At 38.5% G+C, this 22,910-nt stretch overlaps 1 protein-coding gene across 3 annotated transcripts; it reads right to left on the minus strand.

Moving 5' to 3' along the window:
- Nucleotides 1-1,039: 1,039 nt before the first annotated feature.
- Nucleotides 1,040-22,910, minus strand: dna2 (DNA replication helicase/nuclease 2). Of its 3 annotated transcripts, none has more exons than XM_023332804.1 (24): nucleotides 22,567-22,910; nucleotides 22,199-22,264; nucleotides 20,068-20,764; nucleotides 17,649-17,760; nucleotides 17,424-17,573; nucleotides 14,816-14,999; nucleotides 14,576-14,724; nucleotides 13,396-13,518; nucleotides 13,102-13,324; nucleotides 12,908-13,022; nucleotides 11,656-11,812; nucleotides 11,376-11,567; nucleotides 10,426-10,668; nucleotides 10,239-10,352; nucleotides 10,054-10,163; nucleotides 8,231-8,340; nucleotides 7,920-8,141; nucleotides 7,268-7,461; nucleotides 7,043-7,132; nucleotides 5,923-6,136; nucleotides 5,673-5,762; nucleotides 5,046-5,231; nucleotides 4,818-4,964; nucleotides 1,040-3,274 (listed from the first exon to the last, which is right to left on the minus strand). In XM_023332804.1, the coding sequence occupies exons 1-24, from the start codon at nucleotides 22,594-22,596 to the stop codon at nucleotides 3,221-3,223; spliced, it is 3,972 nt and encodes a 1,323-aa protein (XP_023188572.1). In that variant the 5' UTR covers nucleotides 22,597-22,910; the 3' UTR covers nucleotides 1,040-3,220. The 3 variants fall into 3 exon arrangements, with proteins under 3 accessions (XP_023188572.1, XP_023188574.1, XP_023188571.1); XM_023332806.1 differs by having other exon boundaries at nucleotides 13,102-13,321; nucleotides 17,649-17,763; XM_023332803.1 differs by having other exon boundaries at nucleotides 17,649-17,763.

Genomic DNA, 22,910 nt, shown 5'->3' on the forward strand with positions numbered 1-22,910 from the left:
AAGATAAAACCCATTTGCATAATGGATGTTCAAAATCTTGGTCGGTTTTTCCTTTTATTCAAGGCTTTCAATCTCAGGAGTTTCAAATCTATAATTCTGGATTAATACTGAGAATAAATAAAGCAGATTCTGATTCACAAAACCATCTGATTTAATTTACGTAGATAAACATGTAATAGGATCAGACCGATCAGATATATTGATCATTAAATGTCAAGTTCTTTTTCAATTTGTGCAGCTTCCCCACTTGAAAGGGGATGAATAAATCGATGCAGACTTTCATCAACAGGGTTTTACTCAAAGGACCAAGCAGTTTTCTTCGTTTTATCCTCCATTTATTTAATGTGTGTCAGGACATTTCATGACTGGTCCAGAAGCAGGTAAAAACCTTTAAACAAACCCCAAGAAAGAAAAAAAAAATTACTAATCTGCATGTAAGTTTACATAAATTAATTTCACTCATACTACAAAGTAAATGATGACAAACTATATAAACAATACTAAGCAGGGGCGATTCTAGGATCTGACTTTTAGGGGCTCTTAGCCCCAAACGGGGCTAAGAGCCATGAGAAGATATTCGTTGGTTTTCTAAATCTAACTGCTTATTTACATACATTCACAAACAAAATTAAGAGACATGTTGTCAGTAATTCACAGAATAAAAGAACAATGTTCATTTTACTCAAATATATTCTTTTAAAGAGTAAAATCAGAGAAACTTAATTTTTTCCAGATGTGTATAAACTCAGTTTGAAACAGAATCTCTAGATTACATCATACCTGCCAACATTAATGAGACACAAGCAGCTGTGGAGCGACGCAGTCCTAGTGGGGTCTGCAGCCCAGAAATTAAAATAAAATCTACTCAACACTGCATTTCCAGTCATTTGAAGAACATTTTATTAAAACCAGTTTATTATCAAAATAGAAGTTCAGGTAAATGACTCGTGAAAATGAGTCCTTAACCTGAACTTTATTATATATATATATATATATATATATATATATATATATATATATATATATAAAATCATGCTTAGAAATTGCATTACCCATATTTTTATCTTAAGGTTATGCTGCTGTTGGCCTTTTTCTTTAAATATGAATGTTTGTCCATCTATGGAAAAGCAGACAGAAGATAAAAAACGACCAAAACAAGACCGGAAGAAAAAAGGCCATTAGTGTGACCAGACAAGACTTTTTATTGCGTGGAGCAACTGAAAATCTGTTCTTCCTGCTTTCACAAAGATCAGACCCAATACATTTATGTAGCCTAACATGTGAAAAATAATAAACAATAAAAAAATTAACAAAAAAATGATCAAGTCTTGTCTTGTTTTTCTTCACTGATATTAAGCAAACCACAGTGAATCAAACCCACAAAGTAATTAAAGTTAAATGAACAAGTAACTAAACTTAAGTTCTCTAACTTTAAAGTACATTTCATATTAATATTTACAATTACATAATATTTACATTTATTTTAATATACAAATATCTACCTTTCAATATTAGTCATAAATATTTATTTTATAAATATAGCTTCAAGTTGTTATTCTTCTTAATCTAACGCTAAATTAATTAATAGTTAAACTTAACACCCAAACCCACTATTCAACAACACAACAATCAGTTCGATCATAAAAATCAATCAATCAACGCCAAACTTCACCACCACAATCCACCGCTTCAGTTCAGACGTTGCGGTTAAAAGGCGTTTATTGGCCGGTAAAGCTGGAGGAACGCGAGTTACCTGGCAGTCCGATCTCACAACAACAAGCCGACCAGGATCTCTGGTCAAGAATCCAAGAATCCCCAAACTCCAGTCCTGTTTGGTTTTCTCTTTTTTCCCTTGTCCGTCCCTTTGTTAGGTCGTGGATCACAGTGAGCGCATGTCTTTTTTCTCCCCTTTTCTTTTTCTGATTTGACTTCACATTAAATATAAACATTCTTTGTTATAACAGAGCAGTACGTAGTTTTCATAAAGGAGTTTTGAAAGTGAGCTCAGCTGCATCAGGTTGTCAAATTTACTACAATCTCCTCTGTTAAGTATTTAGAAACTGGACGATTGATTAGAGTTGTTTACTTTGGAGCAGCTTAGAAATGTGCAAAAAAAGGCTCCAGTTTAAAAGAGATTGAACATAAGAAATATTTTCAATTATTCCACAAGAACTGAGAAATGTTTTAAGGATTATGTGTGAAAAAAGGTTTGTTCTTGTTTGGAGCTCAGTAAACTGACCGGCCTAAAACATTCAAGAGATTGTGCAAAAGAAATATTTTTCTTCCTGCTTTTAAACTTTAACAGGACTTTGCAGGAGTGCAGAACTGGAGTTTCCTATTAAATATAAAATGACTTGGCCAGAAAAAACCTTAACTGAGTAAATAAACTTAATGTCTCACTTCTTGTGGAGGATTTACAAGCCTCAACACGTCACGGTTATAATATTCAGGATCAGGAAAGAGATTATTGTAGGAGAACATGAAAATCCAGCGAGAGCATTTTGACGTGCGACACATTTAACATACAACAGGAACAAAACAGCATATTTTTTTTAAAAAAAAGTATTATTTATTCACATTCCACAGAAGGCAAAAAGCTGCAAGACAAAACTTAAAAAAAAAAAAAGTAAAACACACAAAAACTGTTGCAACAAATGAAAACATATTTTACTATCACAGGTCTGAGCTGCAGAATGTTTTGTCAGAAACTAGAAATCCTTCACCAGAACTTGGAAAAATAAAACGACACCTTTAAATAACGAGCTTGTGAATGAAATAGATGTTGCAGTACCAATAGTTACACCTGGAGGATCATTAGAGCATTAATAAGAGGTATTTAATAAAACTAATGGTTTAAAAATTAAGTATCACAGTGTAATTATTCACATTTATCTCCAGTAGAAGCAGTAAAACTGTCAGTCCTTCTAGTATATGTTCCACATTAGAAGCAAAATGCTTCAATTGGATCTTAAATGGATTTAAATGAACAAAATGACTATCAAAATTTAAAGTTTTATATTTATAGAAAAAGAAAGTAAAAAGAAAGATTACTGTACTAATGTTTTTATGCAACGCAACTGAGGTTTTATGATGTACTTTAGTTTGAGGTAAAAAAAAAAAGTGTGATTTTCTGTTAGCGTTTCCATGTGTCCTGATGAACATCCAGGTAAGTTTTTTTGTTTTCTGCAGCCATCAGCTACTTCCCTGAGAGCGCACTGGTTCAGAGGAGCATGCTGGGTAATGCCTTGTGAGCAGCTGAGGGGAGCTGGATAATGTGAAGGAATTGTTAAAGAGAAAAACTGAAGACGTGGATTAAAAAGAAAGAACAATCTGCAGTGAGAATGTGAAACATACACACTAACCAGGCGTAATTTCATAAGCTGCGTTTACCCTGCAGCCTGAAGTGACCCAATTCCAATTTTATTTTTTTTGCGTTAATACAACCTGAATTCATGACAGTCTGAACACAGATCGTATATATTGATTTTTCAAATGTGACCTGAATCTAAACGGCCAGGTCGAATTCATTCGAACGTCACTGATACTCGACAAACGTCGCCATTTTAACCATTGATGGTATAGTTACTTTGAAAAAGTAACTTTAATCGGATTACTGATTACTCCTCGAAAAAGTAACTTAGTTAGATTACTGACTACTTGATTTGGAAAGTAACTAAGTTACATTAAAAGTAACTTTTTTAGTTACTTTCAGCAGCTGCTGACAACGCTGTGAAAATTAGATTGATCTTTGCAAATTCTTAATTGTAAGTTATTTTATAATAGTAACATCAACAATGTGTCTCCACTTATAAGGTTGAACTGAAGGGGAGATTTTTTTTTTAATGGTTACAACAGTATAAAAAAACTTTAGTAATTTGTGTTTATTTTTGTGTGTTCCAGTGTCTGGAAAACTTTAAATAGGATTTTAGAAACGTGTTAGATTACTCGTTACTGAAAAAAGTGGTCCTCACAAGCGGGAAGAAAAACAGCAACCATGGCGGATGATAATGAGGATCAAGTTGTTAATATGCCTCCTCCGGTCGAACAACAACTTCAACATCATAAGCTATGCTACACCGTTAGCATCCATGTTTTCCTCCGCAAACACCGAGAACTACTTCTACAACTTTTTATGGCGGATGGCAAAACACTGAGAGCGCTCTCTATGTGTGTTATTGCGCCCTCTACTGCGCATGCGGGACACTTTCAGGTCGTTTGCAGTTCACACTGGAGATCGCATATTTAACCACGTCTCAAACCATTCCTGAAGTAATTATGCTTTGCCTCATTATTCTGCTGAAAGAGGCCACAGCCATCAAGGTATCCATATTTTTCATGAAAATGTGTACAATCCAGGCTGAAATATTATAAAATAATGTAATGGCAATGTAAATGTAAATTATTGCAAAGAGAAAGCAGTTTCTGTGATAAATCCACCCTTTTCTCTCTCTCCTGTTTTTCTTCTGTTTGACTTTTAGAAACCATCACTTCAGCTGAAGTGCAACTCCAACCAACAGGCTGAATATTTCTGTCGCACAAAGTTTGTATTCATGAAATTTGCAATATTTACCAACAACTATTGCATTGCAAGCGTTTTTAAACGTGGGGGCCGCCAGGGGGCGCTGGCGGGAAGATCAGAGAAAAAAAGTAAAAACTGAATCTCAACTTGTGACCTGTGGGGTGAAATGAGTTAAGAGACATTTTTCATTAATTTTAGTTTTCTATTATTCAATCATTTAAAAATAAAAAATAAAATCTAAGTTCAAATAACTTATTTGTTTAGTATCCACAATTAGAAAATTATTACGAAAGGATATCATGTTCTGCTGCAGTAGATGTTGGAGCAGCTTCTCCACTGGTGGGTAGCGCCGCAGCGTTGCAGCAGAGCCCACCATCAGCAGCTTGTGTTTCGCTCTGGTTACAGCCACATTCAGACGCCTCCAGTCCTTCAGCAGCTCCCCTAACTGAGCAAATAAACGGGACAAAATGAGGACAGGATCGCTATAAGGAGAGAAACACAGAAGCTGGGAGGAGAAAACGCCTACGTTTCCTTCCTCTGCGGTGCTTCTGACAAACGATAGAACAATCAGACTCTTGTCCCGTCCCTGGTACCGGTCCACCGTGTTGACCTCCACCCCGGAGAAAGCAGAGGACTGCAGCAGAGCAGAGATGCACTTCAGCTGCTGCCTGTAGGGGGCGATAACTCCAATATCACCGGGTTTACACCCAGCCTGGCATGCAGAGAAAACAGACGAAGTTTTAGAGCAGAAATACAAAACAATATAATAATTTATTAAGCTCGTCATAATAAAAAAAATTTCCTGGATGATAAATAGTCCCAATAATTACTGCGATAAACAATAGTATTGTTGTTTTTATAATGACATAATAATCCAAATTCACTCTCTGAAAGACCAATAACATTAAATTTTGTAAAAAATACTGGAAAATATTTCAATATCCAAAATTTAAAAAACAATAAATAAAACAGAAAATAAAAAAAAACCACACACAACCAAAGTCATAAGTAAAATGCATTATGAGGACTGTAAACAAAATTTCCCTTATCAAGTTCATATTAATTTATCAAGGGATTATCATTGCTTATTGCATTAAGAGTGCATTAAACTTATTTTTGCCCTTATAAATGATTAATTTAGAAGCAAACGAACCTTTATGAGGAGAGAAAGCATCATGTGTATGAGAGCAGCTTCGGTGCGATTACTAACTCCTCCCTGTTCCACCGACTCCAAAGCAGGAACCTGCAGGAACCAAAACTTTTACACATAATCCACCGTAAATGTGTCCTGCAAGTCAAAATACCTTGTTTAATGAATCATTAACATATTTTTAATAAATACTCTAACAGCCTCAGCGGCTTTATCCTTGGACATATAGAAACAGCTGCAGCATTTTACAAACCGCTGAGCAGTCGAGGAAGCAGACGGGGTTGGAGGGCAGCAGCGCGGCCTGCAGCCAGGACAGGTCCAGCTGGGGACGAGTCTCGGAGCGGGACGCGACCTCCGATTGGACGGACGCCAGCGAGGGCAGCGTGAGCAGAGCCGAGGCCGTCCGTTCAGATCCACACTCCAGCCGGCCGTCGTACATCAGCGAGTTACTCAGAGACATGATCTGACTAGATTTAAAAACAGAAGGGTAAAATAAAACACTGTTTTATAGATGCTACATAAAAGAATAACAACTTTTGTAAAAATAATAATAATAATAATAATCTTAAAGCAAGCTAGAGAAGATTGCTGGACATTTAAATCTAAATCACTTCATGTTTATTAAATCTAATAATTTTTGAATTTTTAAGGACACTCTAAACTCGCTTGCATTTTGAAGATCACGTATGTTTTTAAAGGGTCGGTTGTGGCAGAATGTGTTGATAAAACTACCCGTTAAACTGTTAAAATATTAATAAATAGCTGTCTCTGCATTCACACTGATGTAATTTGGCTGCATACAGAAAAAAACTGCTTTGATTTGATTGATGAAGTAATATTTAAGCAGATAAATGTTATCTGGACAGCTCTTTTTCTATATCCTAAAGTCTAGTGGGCCATGTAAAAACTTACTCTGGGCAAATTATTTCCATATTCATAGTAAAGTTGACATTTTTTTCCAGAGGCGACAAAGCGAGGAAGCTTTTTGAGTTTTGAAAAGATCAGATTAAATGTTTAAAAATGCTCCTATTCTTTTTCAGAAACATCACCAGTCTCTTTTAATTTAGCTTACAAACAGATTGAGTGTCTTCAGTCAGAGGCTTCTTAAAATTTGCTGTAATACAGACTGCTACAGGAGATCTGTCCTGCAAACAGCGATCACCATCTACGACATTTAATTTCTCTTTGGGATCAACAAAGAATATTTGAATATGAATTTTGAACTAAATGTTCTCAGAGCAAAGCGGTGCAAGTTTTTCCCAGTTTTTCTTTGTAAAGAAACATTAAAATCCTGTAATTATTTCCTTTGATTTTACAACAACCCACATAATCTTTACTGCAGAAGCATCCAGTTTTCTCTCAGCGCCGTTTACCTGTTCATCCGGTACTGTACGTTCAGCTGCACCACCGCTTCACTGTGGAGCTCAAGTCGCTTAAACAGACTTTCATCCATCCCAAAAGACCTTAAGAGGAAAATAATAATAATAATAATAATAATAATAATAATAATAGCACATTTGACAGCATCACATTTTTCAAGACCTGACAGAGTTTGTAAGTCTTTTTTTGCGCCGCATTAGTAATGAAATATTCTCCACCTTGCTTCCTGGTTCTGAACAATCGGCGGCAGCTGCTGATGATCTCCAACCAGGACGAACCGCTTGGCGTAGAAAAGCGGACCCAGACAGATCGGCTGGCTGATCTGCGACGCCTCGTCTACGACGCAGAAGTCAAACCGCCGGCGTGTGAAGATCGGATGCTTGATGCCCATGCATGTGGTCGCTACGACCAGCTGGAACGAAACGTGACAAGATTATTAATTCAGGAAAATAAAAACAAATGATAACAAATTTTGCTGACTATTAAATTGTCACAAAAATTATTGCAATAAAGAAGAAGAATGTTGTTTTGAGATCATTTTCAGATAATTTAATGCCATAATAATACATTCTCAAAGATGAATCAACTTAAATTCTCATGAACATCTAACACTGGGACTGCAAGACATTTTAAATATCCAAAATAAATAAACAAAAACAATCAAATTAATCATGAGGTTTTTGTAAACAAAATTGTCCTTCAAAAAAGGTCTAAAGCACCAGACTGAAGACTTTTGTCATCCAGTTATTGGTAGGAAGAGAAGAACGACTAATCATGCAAATGGAAATTATTGAGTTCATTTTAATTTCTCATGTGATAAATTAATTTCTAGCAACAAATACAAATAAAAAAAAACAAACTCTTCTTCACTTCTTTGCAGTAAAGCTGCTGCAGCTCTGTGAGCGTGTGAACGTCCTTCCTCCTCACGCTCTCCTCTGTGAACGGCAGGATCTCCGGATGGACCTTCTGCCCCTGACCCAGACGCAGAAAGCCGACCCGGAAGCGCTTGAGCTTCAGCAGGATGTTGTCCACAGCAGAGTGGGTGTAGCTGGTCAGCAACACACTGAACCCACAGGCGTGCAGGATACGCACCTGATGGCGGAGAAGTGATGATGACGGAGGGAGTCAGAGGGGAAGGAAAAGGGAAACGGAGTGAAGGTTTGGATTTGTTTGAGGTCTACCAGTGTGCAGATGGTTGTTGTCTTGCCGGTTCCAGGCATCCCAACTATGAGGGTAAAGTCTTTGGACAGCAAAACCTTCTTCATGGCCTGTTTCTGGGGTTTGTTTAGACCTACACAGACAGATAAACATTAAAACATTGTTTCTCTCACGGACAAACTAATTGAAATTGCTCCCGTGGTAACACATCTTACACAACCTGAAATTAAAATATTAGCCTCTTGGCTCAGTCTTTGTTCCTCCTAATGTGTAGGTTGTGCTAGTTTTGTAAATGTGATTGGCCAAAATAAAACCATGAACAAGTCAACTCGGGGTGTTTTGAGTTATTTACAGAGGTTGTGTGCATTAGTATCATTTTAGGGCTATTTGTAATTTAGAAGTGTAATAAAAGAAAAATAGACTTGAGTTGCTTTGGCAAAAAGAAACATTTTCTTTCAGTCAGTAGATAGTCCAACATAAATAATTTTATTTTAGGTGTTAAGATGCAGTTAGTCACAGTGGGGCGCAGCGCTGCTCAACACTTTATCACCATCATTTTGCACTTAGCACCGCCGCAAACATAGATCTGCATGCTTGTGGCATGCTATGTTTCGCTATAAAGTTCAAGACAAAAGTTTTGCAACTCACCCTTAGAAACTTTCCCCCTTTATCTTTAGTTTTTCCTTTTCTTTTAGACCCTGTCATAAGCCATTTATCCACTATTATTTTTAAACACAATCCTTTGGTAAGCTGTAGCGTCGCACTTTGACCTAGCATCACAGCAAATAAACAGATGTTTACATGCAGTGAAGTACCACTAGGGGGCGCCCACCAGAGGTCCGGAACCACAGTTTGAGAAAAACTGTATTAACAGATCAAAACAAGTGAAAGATGATGTGGGAGCCTACATTAAACCAGGGATGTATGTAATATCTAAATGTCTAATGCATCCTGTTCAATACAAGTGGGTCTCACATTGGATTTTTATTTGCAGAGACTTTTGAAAACCACATAGCATTTTACTTTCACCTCACATCAATGTGCTTCGTTGATATGATTTAAAATCCCAACAAAACCCAAAACCCATTGCAGTCAGTGTAATGTGACAAAATGTGAAACAGTTCAAGAGCGAAGAACACCTTTGGGCTCCGGATGAAATAAAAATCTCATAAGGCCAGTCAACAAACCAATAACAATGTAAGTAACGATAGTTTCATTGAATAACATGTCTGATAGAATATTTAATACTCAGATCCACCACCGCAAAGCATTCTGGGGGATGTAGGCAGAGGAAAGACTTTAGTTGCTCAACTTCTCATGGCCAGTTAAACAAGTTTGGTGGAATCGCCTAACTCGCTCTCTGGTTACCTAGCAACTCAGTCATTCTTTGGTTGCCTAGCAACAACATGTATAGTAACTGCCACTAAGGTTTGGCTACTGTTGAAATATAAAAAACAATGACATGGAGTTACAACTGGATAAAACAGGAAAGGTCATGCTGCCAGTTTGGAAGCATTTCAGATATTTAAAACAATAAAACGAACAAATAATTATCAATATCGACTCATATGAAACACTTATATCTTGTCTTATTGATAATTTGGTACCACTTTGCTTTGAATACAGTGGTAATATTATTTAAAACATAATTATTTGTGTATAATTCTATTTCCTGCTAATTAATAACAATTTAAATTTTAATTTCAAAGCTAGAAGAGTAGAATAAGTCTACATCTTCACCTTGGGGACCAATAAAGTATATTCTATTCTATAAACACCACTGATCTATGAGGCTAACCTGAACATAAGGAACAACTTAAACAGGCTGATTTCAGATCTTGAGCACCTTTGAGGATGTTGGCCACTGTGTCCTTGGCCTCTCTGGGTAGAACAGAGCTGAGGTTGGTGATAAACTCTGGAGGTCGAAGGTCAACAACCAGCTCCCTGAGACGCTCGCTGCACAGAGAGGGATTTAAGTCAAACTTTAAGATGATATTTGAAGATGCTCTACTCATGTTTCCCTGATCCCACCTGTCGCCAGAGTTTTCCATTAGCCTGGACAGATTGCTGAGGTGAGTGCTGAGGCCCACCACTCCTTCATCGCTGTCCAGTCGAAACAAAACGCCGCTGAACTTTGACAGGTCCCTGTTAAACAGAAGAAATCAGGTGAAAGCCTTCTGCTGAGTCCAACCGGATGAGTTGTGAACGTAGAGCCCACCTGTCCAGAGTGCAGCTGACCGACGTCGCGTTGACTCCTTTCAGGTATCCTGTTGCCAAGCCGATGAGACGACCCTCTTGGTCGCTGACAACGACGCGATCTCCGCTGGTCAGGCCACAGTGGTTGGCGGCCTGCTGCGAGTCGGCCGCGCTGCGCAGGAAACGGTGGACGAAGACGCCTTCAGACTGAGCGGTCACCGAGTCGCTGAGCTGCAGGTTCCCCACACAGCTGCCGCTCTTCTCACTGAAAACACATTAAAGTCGAAACCAAAGAGCTGAAAATTCAGCTTATGAGAGGATATGATAAGATTAAGAAAAAAATCTGAAGTGTACTGATGAGAAAATATTAGAACAGATGAAATCCTACAAGAAATTAGGTTAAAATTATCAATTTCTTTCAGCTCTGATCTAAGTTGTTGCTTTACAGCTAATGTTAAGTGGAGCCTCCTGCACAATTAATAAGAAAGCAGCAAGTGGTTTCTGGATGGTAAGTCAACAACAAAACTCTTGTCTTTTCCAGCAGCCATTGTACAGCAAAGACAGCGGTAAAACCAGCTGACCTAACATTCTGGATTGGGTTGCTAGGTAACGGGACCAGACTCAGCTGGGGTTGCTAGGTAACGCTGCAGTTCCCATCGAATGTGACTTATAAATCAGGAGGTTTTTGAAAAGGCTAATTTTCCAGACACCAAAATACATCAACTTATTTCCAACCAGACATTTTATTAACCAATAAGTTCATGTTTTTTGGTGTCTGGAAAATGAGCCATTTCAAAAACCTCTTGATTTGAAAGTCACATTCGATGGGAACTGCACCGTTGTTTGGTTTTTTTTAAGCGTTTGGGCTGATTCTAGAAGCTCTACAGATCCAAATGTTAGAAGTTTTTATTTATTTTTAAACAATAAAAAAAATGACAACTCAGAAAAAGGATGAAAGCCACAGATTGCTACCTCTCCAGGACCGACTGCAGCCAGACACGCTTTCGGCCATTCTTGGCCTCCATGGTGGACGCCTCCAAGCTGCAGAGCAGCAGCCAGTGAGCGAAGTAGTCCAGATGTGGACGGGTCAGGTGACTCGTCTCCTGCTGCAGAAAGGCTTGCACGGCGTCCTCACCCACATCTGCAGAGGTGGAGTCCACCACCCTGGATCGAAGACAATGAGACAGAAGACAGGCATTGACCCTTCCCGTGGTTGGCTTTTAAGTCTGCATGAGATTTAAAGAGGGTTTACCGCTCGTATAAAGCACAGTTTAGTTTCTGAGGGCAGTACTGGCAGGTCTGCCTGCTGGTCAGGATGTCAGGAAGTCTGGACAGGCGACTCCGATCGGCTCCTTTCTCTACAAAGTGGTTAATGTGATGAACCAGTGAGTTCCTCAGCTTCAGCAGCTCTGCAAAAAACCCACAATGCATCACTGTATCGCACTTTTAACAGTTTTAACATGGCCCCATATTTAGGCTTTACAACCTTCCCACAGTAATGAGTGTGACCCCGCCATGTTTTACATTTTACAACCCTGAACTGCTTTGTTTTTATCTAAAATCTCAATAAAACTACTTTAAAGTTTGAGGTTGTAAAAGGACAAAATGTGAGAATGTTCAAGGGTATACACCTTAAAAATAAAATCACAGATTTTATTTTCATACCAGACTCCTAATTTTAGTCTGTTTTTTACTCGCTTTATTTCCCTATAGGAAATATTTTCAAACATTTGCTCTCATCCCAAACATCCCTTCTGCGAGTTGTATGACAGATTATTAGGGCCAGGCTTTTACAAGTTTTGTTTGACTATTAGAATACATTAATAATATTAGGAGAATAAAGATGCAAAGTTACCAGAGCATCATCTTAAAATTAACAGAAAAAAGTAATCTTATTGAGAAAGATTTTGGATAATTAATTTTTTTATTTTTCATGTTACAGTTCTCATGAAATTACTACTTCCCTGTCTCCAGATTACGATTTTACTCTGGTAATATTAAAACGTTATTCTCATTATTTCTACTTTATGGTCATACGACTTTATTCTTGTAACATTATGACTTCATTTTTAAAAAAAATAAATAAAATACTTAGGCTGGTAGTAATACTGTGTAATAGAGTTAACCTGAATACAAAGTCCAAATAAGCAGTTGTAAAACAAGATGGCTGCCATGGACAGACCAATCCCTGCATTGGTGAAAAAACATTAAGATTTTCCAAAAACTGAATCTTCAAAGACCAAATATTTGATTTATTGATAAAAACAACTTTTTTTGCCCAGTTCTGGCTGTAAGTTAGTTTGAAATAAAATCATCTTCAGTCAGAAAACAAACCTTTCCCAAAGCCAGAGACGAACAAAGAGAAGAGCAACTAGTGGCACAGATTTGTTCCGTCACAAAAAGCCCGATCCGTTACTGTTTCCGTTCTGGTTTCCCAGATAAACTCCAGAGCTGCTGTGTGAAAACATCTGAAACCTGCTGAGGTTCTTTTGGGCTCGCCGTACCTCGATGGTCCATGTGGCCGGCTGCCACTGGGTGCATGTTTCCCGTCTTCAGGTAAAGCAGAAGGCCGATTTCAGGGCCGTACCTCTCCATGCTCATCAGGGTATATAAGATCACCTGAACACAAACAGAACCACATTTACATGGATGATTATTCTTCCAAACAACCTGGGAAAGCCCGGGAAGCTGCTCCGACCTGACTGCGATGCTCGATGGAGTTCGACTCCCTGCCAGTCTTCAGCTCCAGTGGGACGGTCTTTTCCTCACAGACTCTGTTGCTGCCGTTTCGCGACCTTTGGATTCGGACCTTCGCCGTCACGTCTATTTTCCCCTTGAGGCCGAATCTGGGGGACCAGACGTTCTCTTCTATGTCCGCCAGCTCTGTTAGCGTGAAAACATCAGGCTGGGCCTGGCACCTGCTGCGACCAAGCAGACGGACAAACATTCAGCACATTCTGATAATTGGAGTGTTTTTAATCGAGGTTCTTACCTTTTAGAGCCGATTGGTTTTGGTGTAGAAGAACAGAGGTATTCATTTGCCCAATGCTCCAGTGATGGGAGGTAATCATGCAGCTCCTGCTGCATCTCCTCCTGACTTACTCCTAAAGCAAACCTGTGAACACAAAGAGAACACATGAAGAACAAGAGTGGCATCATTAGGGCCGCAACTAGTGATTATTTTTAACAATCGATTAATCTATAGATTATTCTGGCCATTGATCAGATTTCTAAAAATTGTCAGATATTTTTATTTCGAATTTAAGTCATTTTTATACATTGGAAATATGTTAAAATATGCAAATAAACAATTAAATCCCTTTTTAAATAAGAAAATAAACTTTTTATTTCTAAACTCCAATAACAGCTTTCTTTGAGTGAACGTTCGATCATTTGTAGCAGAGGATGCATCTGCAGGTAAAAAGGATCTCCAACATCAACGTGTGAGAAGCTTGATCCTTTCTGCTTGATTTATCAATATAGTGTAGTAGCAGTGAGTAATAACTGGACAGTAAAAGTTTCTCAATACATTTTTACAGTAATTTGAACCAGCTGAAGCTAAAATTGCCTCTGGAGGAGCTTTGGTTAGAACATATTCACAAATACGAAATGTATATTCAGCTCGTTTTTGGAAAATTATCGGTTTGTAATGTAGAATCTCGTTTTGTTTTCTGTTTTGTAATGTTAGCTTACAAAAATAAAGTCATCTGAAATCTGAATATACTTTTTGTACAGTTTTGGCTTAATTGCTGCTCTTTCTTTCACAAATAACCTTTTTTATAGTCTGTATTTCAGTTAATTAATCGATTTGTCATGATTAATCCGATTAATCCCTTCAGCCCTAGACGTCATTTATTATAACCACTATCTATTCTTACATGGACCAGTTACATAATAGTTAAAAGATCTAATTAAACATTGATAACTGATAAGTTCTAATGTGTGTTTATAAGTAAATGTAGTAAAAATCAATCCAATCAATTTAAAAATGTAACCCTGTGCATTAAAACTGCAGCAGAAATTTAAAAACTAAAGTTGAGTTCAATGTTATTCCCATTAAAAATTTGTTATATTCAAATATCTGAGAGTTCTTGACTCATTCTGATTGTAGTTTTAAATTTCTTTAAAGGTAAATAGTCTGCAGGATGTTACAGTGTGATAAGACGCCCTACATGTCTCCAAGGTAACGGTGATTTCGCAGCGCTTCGTCGGCCAGCTGGGAAAGTTTCTGCAGAGAGAAATCTTTGGCTGAAGCTGCTCTCTGGAAGACTTCGTGCACCATGGTGCCATTAAGCATCTGCTTAGAGCCACCGTCAAATCTCTGCATCAAAATCAAGAGAAATGCATCATGTTTCCATCAAACACCGATTAAAGGTATGACCTGTAAGTTAAAGTAAGAGCATAACTTTCACCTTGAACATTTCTCCCAGCACTGCTCGCCTCATGCAGCGGATGGAGTTGGAGATGCTGGTCCCTGAGATCAGACTGTCGGGCTGGAGAACCAGGAAACCCCGCTCCCTGTCGACCAACCAGGCCCCGCCTTCAGAGCGGCCCTCCAGATGAACCACATCACCGCGGCAGACGGGGGTCAACTCCCTGCAGAGAGACGAAAAGATGCGACACTTTGAGGCTGATGCACAACGCACGAATGAATAGAAATATGACAAAACACAGGAACCAAGAGGCAAAAAAAGAATTATGATATATTTAGTTCTCATGACGTCACACCTTGGGAAGGTTGTAACTGACAGCCATCTTAGTAGGCAGTTGCTATGACAACAATAACCAAGCCACAAGCTTAGAACCAGCTCTCGCCTCATTCCTAATTTATAAATAGTATAAGAACATAAGTATATTTAGCTACTTTTATAAACTGTGGAATACTTATTACTTTAGACCAACATTTAGCTTTATACTTTTAATATCAGTGAAAGACCCAGAAAAACTCCTGTTAGTTCATAAATATAGAACAAACTTAGAAAGTAAAAACAACCCAGAACAAGAATCGAACATGGAGAACCGACAGAACAAGAATCCAGAAAAACCACAACTAGTTTATAGATCAAAGTTTCCCCCAGAAAACCTGCTGAGCCTGATGCTCAGGACGCTAGGGCCGTCATTCATCCAGCTGGCCGCCATGTTTTTGAGTTAAAAAATGTTTAAAGTTACTTTGAAAATATTACTTGATAATTATTCATTTTTGGAAGACTGGAAGATGAATACCCAACACCAACTAAAGTCTTAAAAAAGGCAATAATAATAAAAACTAAGATAAATCAACAATACTAAGCTTGGTGGGGGCACAAGTAAAGCCTGGTGGCCCGCCAGGCTGAGGAAAACCCTGTAAATTATGGACTACTTATTCTTATTAAACATGGGGAACAAATATGTAGTTTTATACTTTTATCTTTTTGTTTTGTTGGTATTGCCTTCTAATTCATGCAAAGCACTTTGAACAGCCTTGTTGCTGAAAATGTGCTATATAAATAAAATTACCTTACAACTATTACTCGATATTACACTTAGTCATATTAAGATAAATGTCAGTGATATTTACTGTAGTACTTACTTCTGAACTAGCAACAGTAGCTAAGCTAATGTAGCTTTTATCTGCAAGCTAAGCTATGTAGCCTACATGTGTTACTACAGTTTGTACGTTCTTTATAAATCCCTTTAAACATTGATTGTATGCCTCTCCATAGATTTCTGGACGCAAAGTTCCTCTGTGTTGTACGCACTCTTCATGTTCTCCAAGTAGTTAAACATACCGTAGTATGAGATCTGAGGCAGCTTGTCCACTTCTTCTGACATATTTCCATTATCTATCTATCTATCTATCTATCTATCTATCTATCTATCTATCAACCTGACAGCAGTGATTTTGTTGATGTATATTTCTCTTGCACACTGGCTAAAAAGTGTAAATATAAATTTCTTTTAATTGGTCTCGAAGCCATGGTTCATCTATGCTTTGCTACGCTTGTCTTCTAAGAAGTCGGTCGCGCAGATCACTTCCGGTTCAGGCTTGTGGGAACTGATAGTGACGTCACATTTCTCTGAACTGCAAAAAGGCTAAAAATCAGGTGAAGTTTCTGATATTATGGCTCACTACCACGGGCCTCATTATTGACTACTACCATGGGTCAATATTGATAATTATTGATTAGTTTTTCTGTTTTAAATATCTGAAATATAACCAAAACTGGCGGCGTGACCTTTTCTGTTTTATCCACAGTTTTCACTCTTCACTGTTTTTTAAACATCATTATTTTTAAGCACTTATGAGGCACAGTGGTGAAACTTTAAACTGCTTCTGCGGCAGTTACTCAGCAGGTTGTTGCTAGGTAACCAGAGAATGAATGAGTTGCTAGGTAACCAAAGAGTGCAGTATGTGAGTTGATTCCACCGACCGAGCTTTGCTAGTTGAACAGCTAGTCTTTCCTCAGCCTACATCTCCCAGAATGCTGTGCGGTTCAGGGTCAGGGTTCAGTGAATATTCTATCAGATTGATATTGATGTGTCTATTGCGATATATGTTGTTATTGATTTATTGTCAACATAGCTGTAGGAACTGGGTCGCGTCTCTCACCCCCCCCCCCCCCCCCCCCAATATTGGAGACAGGCACATTCATCCCACCCAATAATTTCACCGCAGCTGCAAAGAATATTGAAATCTTCCACTCGCGTGCTTTTATTTTGAAGGCGCACCACAGTGTCTCCAGAACAGCGCTCCTTCCTCATCCTCCCTCTGAACGGCTCAGAGTTTAGGAGGCAGCGGGAGTCAGAAACTCCGTATGAATCAGGTAAACTGTCTGTTGGGAATATCGCCCTTGATTGCCTTCCCTACTTCAGTTCCACCCAAACAAGAAAACCAAAAATTAAGCATCCAGCTTGAGCATCATTCATGCTGTTTATGAAAAAACAACAACAACAAAACATTACTGGTTCCATAGAAAATGTAAAAATGACTACAAGGAAAGTAACAGGATAAATACAGTGTATATGGACAGAGAGTTTTACCATCCGTCTTTGAGCAGGCAGGTCTCGGTTGGAAGCAGAGACCTGCAGCATGAGATGGTCAGTGATTTGTGTCCCGGTTTCTCCTCGATGTCCAAAACCAGATATCGGTTATTTGGTCCCTCAGAAAGGATCACATGATCCGGTACCTTACTGTAAAACCAGAAAACATTACTTTCATGTATATTTTTATTAAGATGACTTTTAGTCAAAAAAAATGACTCTTACAGAAGCTTTTTGGACTTATTCTCCGTAGCTTCGTCCTCATCCATTTGGTCAGTAAACCAGCTCTCCTCAAAGCCGTCCTCACTGGGACCAGTTGACGCTGGTCCAGATTCAGCTGCTTGATGATAATTAGAGAAAAAGCAACGTTAGAAAACATTCCTGTAACAGCTAAGAGTTACAGAAAATTATGTTTAACATTAATATATTAGAATATTTTCTTCAGGTCTACTCTGCTGTGATTTTAAGGAAATATTTTAGAGTTACATCTTTAACACATTTTAGCCCCTTTTAAAGGTGACTTATTATGTTTCTTTGAATAAGTTAGGATGCATATTAATTATGTTTTTTGGGAAGAAATCATTAATTTAGATAATGAGGTTTTAGTCTGCTCCTTTCAGAATGAGATGTTTTAGGGTCTTTTAGATCCAAATAAACAGCTGTTGGCCCCCAACTCAACGTTTACACTCGCACATTAAAATGGCTGCAAGCAGATGCGCATTTATACGACCATACAGCTTCGAAAAGCAGAAGTGGAGACTCCTGCACAAAAGACAAGAATGCAGCAAGTGGTTTCTGGATGGTAAAACAACAACAAAACACTTGTCTCTTCCAGCAGCCATTGTACAGCAGGGAAACCAGCTGGCCAACCATGCAGGAGCTAAGGTCGGGTTGCTGGTGACCGGCTGGACTTCACTGGAGTTGCTAGGTAACGGCACCAGTGCCGGCTGATTCTGACTTAATATTTGGGAGATTTCTGTACCGGCTCATTTTCCAGACACCAAAAAGTATCAACTTATTACCAAAAACCATCTGGGTGGTTTCTTTAAACATGTGGGATTAGGCCTGTCACGATAGCAAATTTTGCTGAGCGATTAATTGTCTCAAAAAATTATTGCGATAAACGATAATATTGTCTGAAGACCTTTTTACACTGATTTAATAGAAATGACGTAATAATGCATGTGATTTCCTGCCAAAGATAGATGCACTTTATTTTCAAAAGAATATTTAACACTGGAGCTGATAAACAAAATAAACAAAACAACCAAAAACAAAATGGATTCTCAGTCTCCATTAACAAAAAATGTACATGATAAAAACTAAACAACATAAAGCCAAAGTGGAAATAAATACTGCATTCAACCAAAAGAATGCAGATTATGAAGTCTGTATATTATGTTGCCCTTCAGTAATAATTAGATTTAAATAGAGAAGATGGGCACATCGACTACCTGATGCAATAGTTCACACTACACTATTTTTGCCCCTAATTTTCCCTTTACAACAATCTTAGAACCTTGGTCTTTCTAAGATTGTGTGGTGTGTTATGGTAGATCGTCGTTGCCGCTCTGATCTAAATCAGGATTTTTCCCGACTGGGAGCTTCAACTACACCTGTTGAATGTGACAGGTAGCCAATCAGAAAGCGCGGATTCTCCTCTGTGTTTTCTGAGGGGAAATTACGTCGGGGAATCCCGAACAGCTGAAACGGCGCAACCCGAAGTCCAGCGGACATTGGAGATGATATGTGGAAACAACATTAATGTTTATTCAACATGCAAAGAATATAGAAATGACAAGAGGAGGAGTTGGAGCGAAATTGCTACCGCAGTTGATAAACCCGGTAACTTTTCAGCTGTTCTTCGTTAACGTGACGTAAATAGGTTATAATGATTTTCATTCGGTCAGGACTTTACGCTGACACTAGCCACATGCATTGCAGGTAGATTGTAGTAAAGCATTGATTAATACCTGGTTTTAAAATTAGTTAACTGAACTTGTAGCCATTATTTTGTGCCCATTGTTGGACACCACACGGCAGGAACGAACCCGATCAAACCGTTATACCTAGGATTTGTGTCGGCTAATGTTTGGTCTGTCAGGTTTTAAAAATGGGCCGACAATCGGCCGACAGCTCTAAGATCGTGTCGTGTGCGCTGGGCTTTACACTAAGGAAATTAGGAAGGGAGGAGTCAGTGGAGAGCACCGGAGTTGAGCCTTTTTTCATTCAGTGTCATCAACAGAAAGAGAAAAAGGCCGGAAGAGACGATAATGCCGATAATTGAAATGACGTCGATAGTTTTAATTTATCGTACGATTAATCGATTTATCGTTTATCCTGACAGGCCTATGTGTGATGCTTTTAGAAGCAGTGGTGACCCAAATGGAGACATAAATATGTGAATTTTGCATAATAGGTCCCATACTATTTATTTCTTTATCTTTTTTTATGTATGTATGTATATGTATATTGTATATTATGTATATACACATAACCTGCATTTTAACTCGAGTCGAGCAAATCTCAATCTCGTTGTAATCTGTTGATGACAATGACAAATAAATCTTATCTTATCTTATTTAAATAGCCATTAAATCTGCTGACCAGCTTGTTTGCCATGGAAATGTTGAGATTTGCTTACCGACTCCGCCTTGCTCCTGATCACAGTGCATCTTCTTGTTCCCATCTCCATGTGTTTCACGTATAGCCGTCCTTTCTTTTGGGACCACCTCCAACTCTTGAGTACTTTGTTTAGGTAAAGGAGCAGCAGCAGTGCAGGTGTCCTTCTCCAGGGAACTTTGCACTTCTGTTATCACAGTAAAACATGAATCTGTCGTTTCTTGTTGCTGCTGCTGCTGGCGTTTCCTGTCTCCTCCCAGAGAGAGGTCTGTTTGGCCGGCAGTGAGAAGAGGCGTCTCTGTGGAGCCAATCAAAGCTTTCGGTGGCGAAGTTCTTGCTTTCTTTGCGTTGTGCAACTCTTCATTGGGGCTGAAGAGTCGCTTCGACGGGCTAGATAATCTGTTTACACTCTTATTTACTTCTCCGTCCTCAGTCATTATTTTCCCCACTCTGATACTTTTGGTGCTGGGGCTGCGACAGATGGGCGACCGCTGGCAAAGTTTTGGGTCGGAGTGCGGCTGACCGGCCCGTCTGGAGGGAGAAGAGCAGGAAGGTCTGATCTGACTGCTGGGTGTCTCTGGGACAGACAGGAGGAGGTCTGGGGACGAGGCAAGGAGGTTTTCAAGGTCACCGAAGACGCTCCGCCTCGGAGGAGGAGTGCTTAGTCTGAATTTAATTTCTTTAATCTGAGGCTCAGCTTTGCTGGTTGATGACAAAACCTAAAAAACAGACAATAAGGTTGGAGAAACTTCATTTGAACACAGAGAAGACAATACTGTTGCTTCCACAAGTATTCATGCCACCCAAACTACTGAACATTAAAAACAGTTATTAAAAAATCTAATCTGACATGTGTGGCACACAACTGAATTCTGCTACTTTTTCTTTAAATCCACTACATAGAACCCAATTCAACTAACCGTCTTTAAAAATCATCCTGTAATTACGTAGAGTTAATGAGCGTAATCTAATCTCACTTAAATTAAACATCTTCTTTCAAGGCCTCGCGCTTGTGGGATGTAATTAAAGAACAAACCGAATCCCAAAGACAATGACAACTAGACTTGTCATGATAAATTTTACTAGATGATAAATTGTCCCCTGAAGTTATTGTAGTAAACAATGAAATTGTTGTTTTAACGCCATTTTCAAGTAACATAATTATAATGGTATAAAAATGGAAGACCACAATCTCAGAGATCAATAAACTTGAAGCTCTAATGAACATTTAAATCTGGAACTGGAAGACATTTTAAATATCCAAAATAAATAAATAAAAACAACATAAACCAGCTGAGATCGAAGCACCAAACTGACGCCTTTGGTCGTCCAGTTTTTGGTGGAAAGACAGAAAAGAGAAAAACTGAAAATCATTAAAATATAAATTATCGAGCTTGTTTTAATTTACCATGCCATCAATTCATTTATTACTGCAACATTTCAAAATCCACCTAACCTGACAGGCCAGGTGAGAACATTAATCAGAAACGCAACCAGAACGCCCACGGTAACTCTGGAGGAGCTGCAGAGATTCAACGCTCAGGTTGGAAAACCTGCTGACCAGAGGACTAAACAAATCTGGCTTTTAGATATCAGAAATTATGTTTACATTTTCTACAAGCCATGCAGCAGAGAGCAAAGATCTTTTTAGGTCTAGTTTATAGATAATCCACTCCTGTTTATAAAAAACTTAAATGTACATTTGTAATATATATATATATATATTTATTTTTTCTTGCTTAGCACTTCTGGATGGATGGATGCAAACTGCATTTCGTTGCTTTATGTGCAATGACAATAAAGCTTAACTCTATTTTATTCTAAGTCCAAAACTGAACTATTTGTAAATAATTGCACAAATGAAACGCTACCAGCAATAAGCATTTCTTCAGAGAAGAGAACGAGTTAGTCTGAAAAAGCAAACTCAAAGGTTCACCTTTCAGCGGGACATCAATGACAACCATAAAGTTAGATCAACAAAGGAGTGGTTTATGTTAGAATGGCCGAGTCAAAGTCCAGGTCTGCAGAGGCAAGGCTTGAATCTTAATAATCACCACATGCACCTGACAGAGCTGGAGCAACCGTCCAAATAAAAAACAAACAAACTGGTTTGTAATCAAATAGTTAAAAAAAAAACCGTATCCAGGACTTACCTTTTGGTCTTTGGAGCAAAAGAATGAAGAGATGTTCCGCTGCCCTCCGACTAACCCAGCAGTCACCTGAGAAAACCAATCAGAGTCAGAATGATGAAGAGAAAAACCAATCAGAGTCAGAATGATGAAGAGAAAAACCAATCAGAGTCAGAATGATGAAGAGAAAAACCAATCAGAAAAAACGGGCAGGAATTTGTTGTTGCCCAGTTGCAGCGCTGCATGACAACCTTGTGACCAACTCAAAACATACAAAGGTGTTTTTCTTGTTTAAACAGTCAAAGCACATAAATTATAACACTAGGAAAGTTTTAGATTATTAATAAACTTCACACCCAGCTGTTTTTTTAGTTACTAAAATTGTGACTCACCCTGGTTTTCTTCATCTTGTTCCTGTTCATTGTGACTGAGGATAAATATTAGCTTTGATCAATGTTAGCTTTGTATCGATCAGTATGCAGTCCAACAAGCTGAAGCTGATCGGGCTGTGAAGTGAAGAGTTTCCTCGGTGGAGTCAGCTAACGACGCCAGAACAAACACGACCCGGGCCGCATCTCCAGCAGATCAACATAAAAACGCCGCCCACAAAAAACTTAAAAATATACCGCTACAATCTGCCACAACACATCAGTACCGAGGGCCATTTCTGTAATTATCTCCCTGCTGGACGCTCCTGTGTCTGATTGCGAAGCTGCGGCGCCAAATTTGTAGATTC

This window comes from Xiphophorus maculatus, chromosome 4 (assembly GCF_002775205.1).
Source record: "Xiphophorus maculatus strain JP 163 A chromosome 4, X_maculatus-5.0-male, whole genome shotgun sequence".
Classification (NCBI taxonomy): domain Eukaryota; kingdom Metazoa; phylum Chordata; class Actinopteri; order Cyprinodontiformes; family Poeciliidae; genus Xiphophorus; species Xiphophorus maculatus.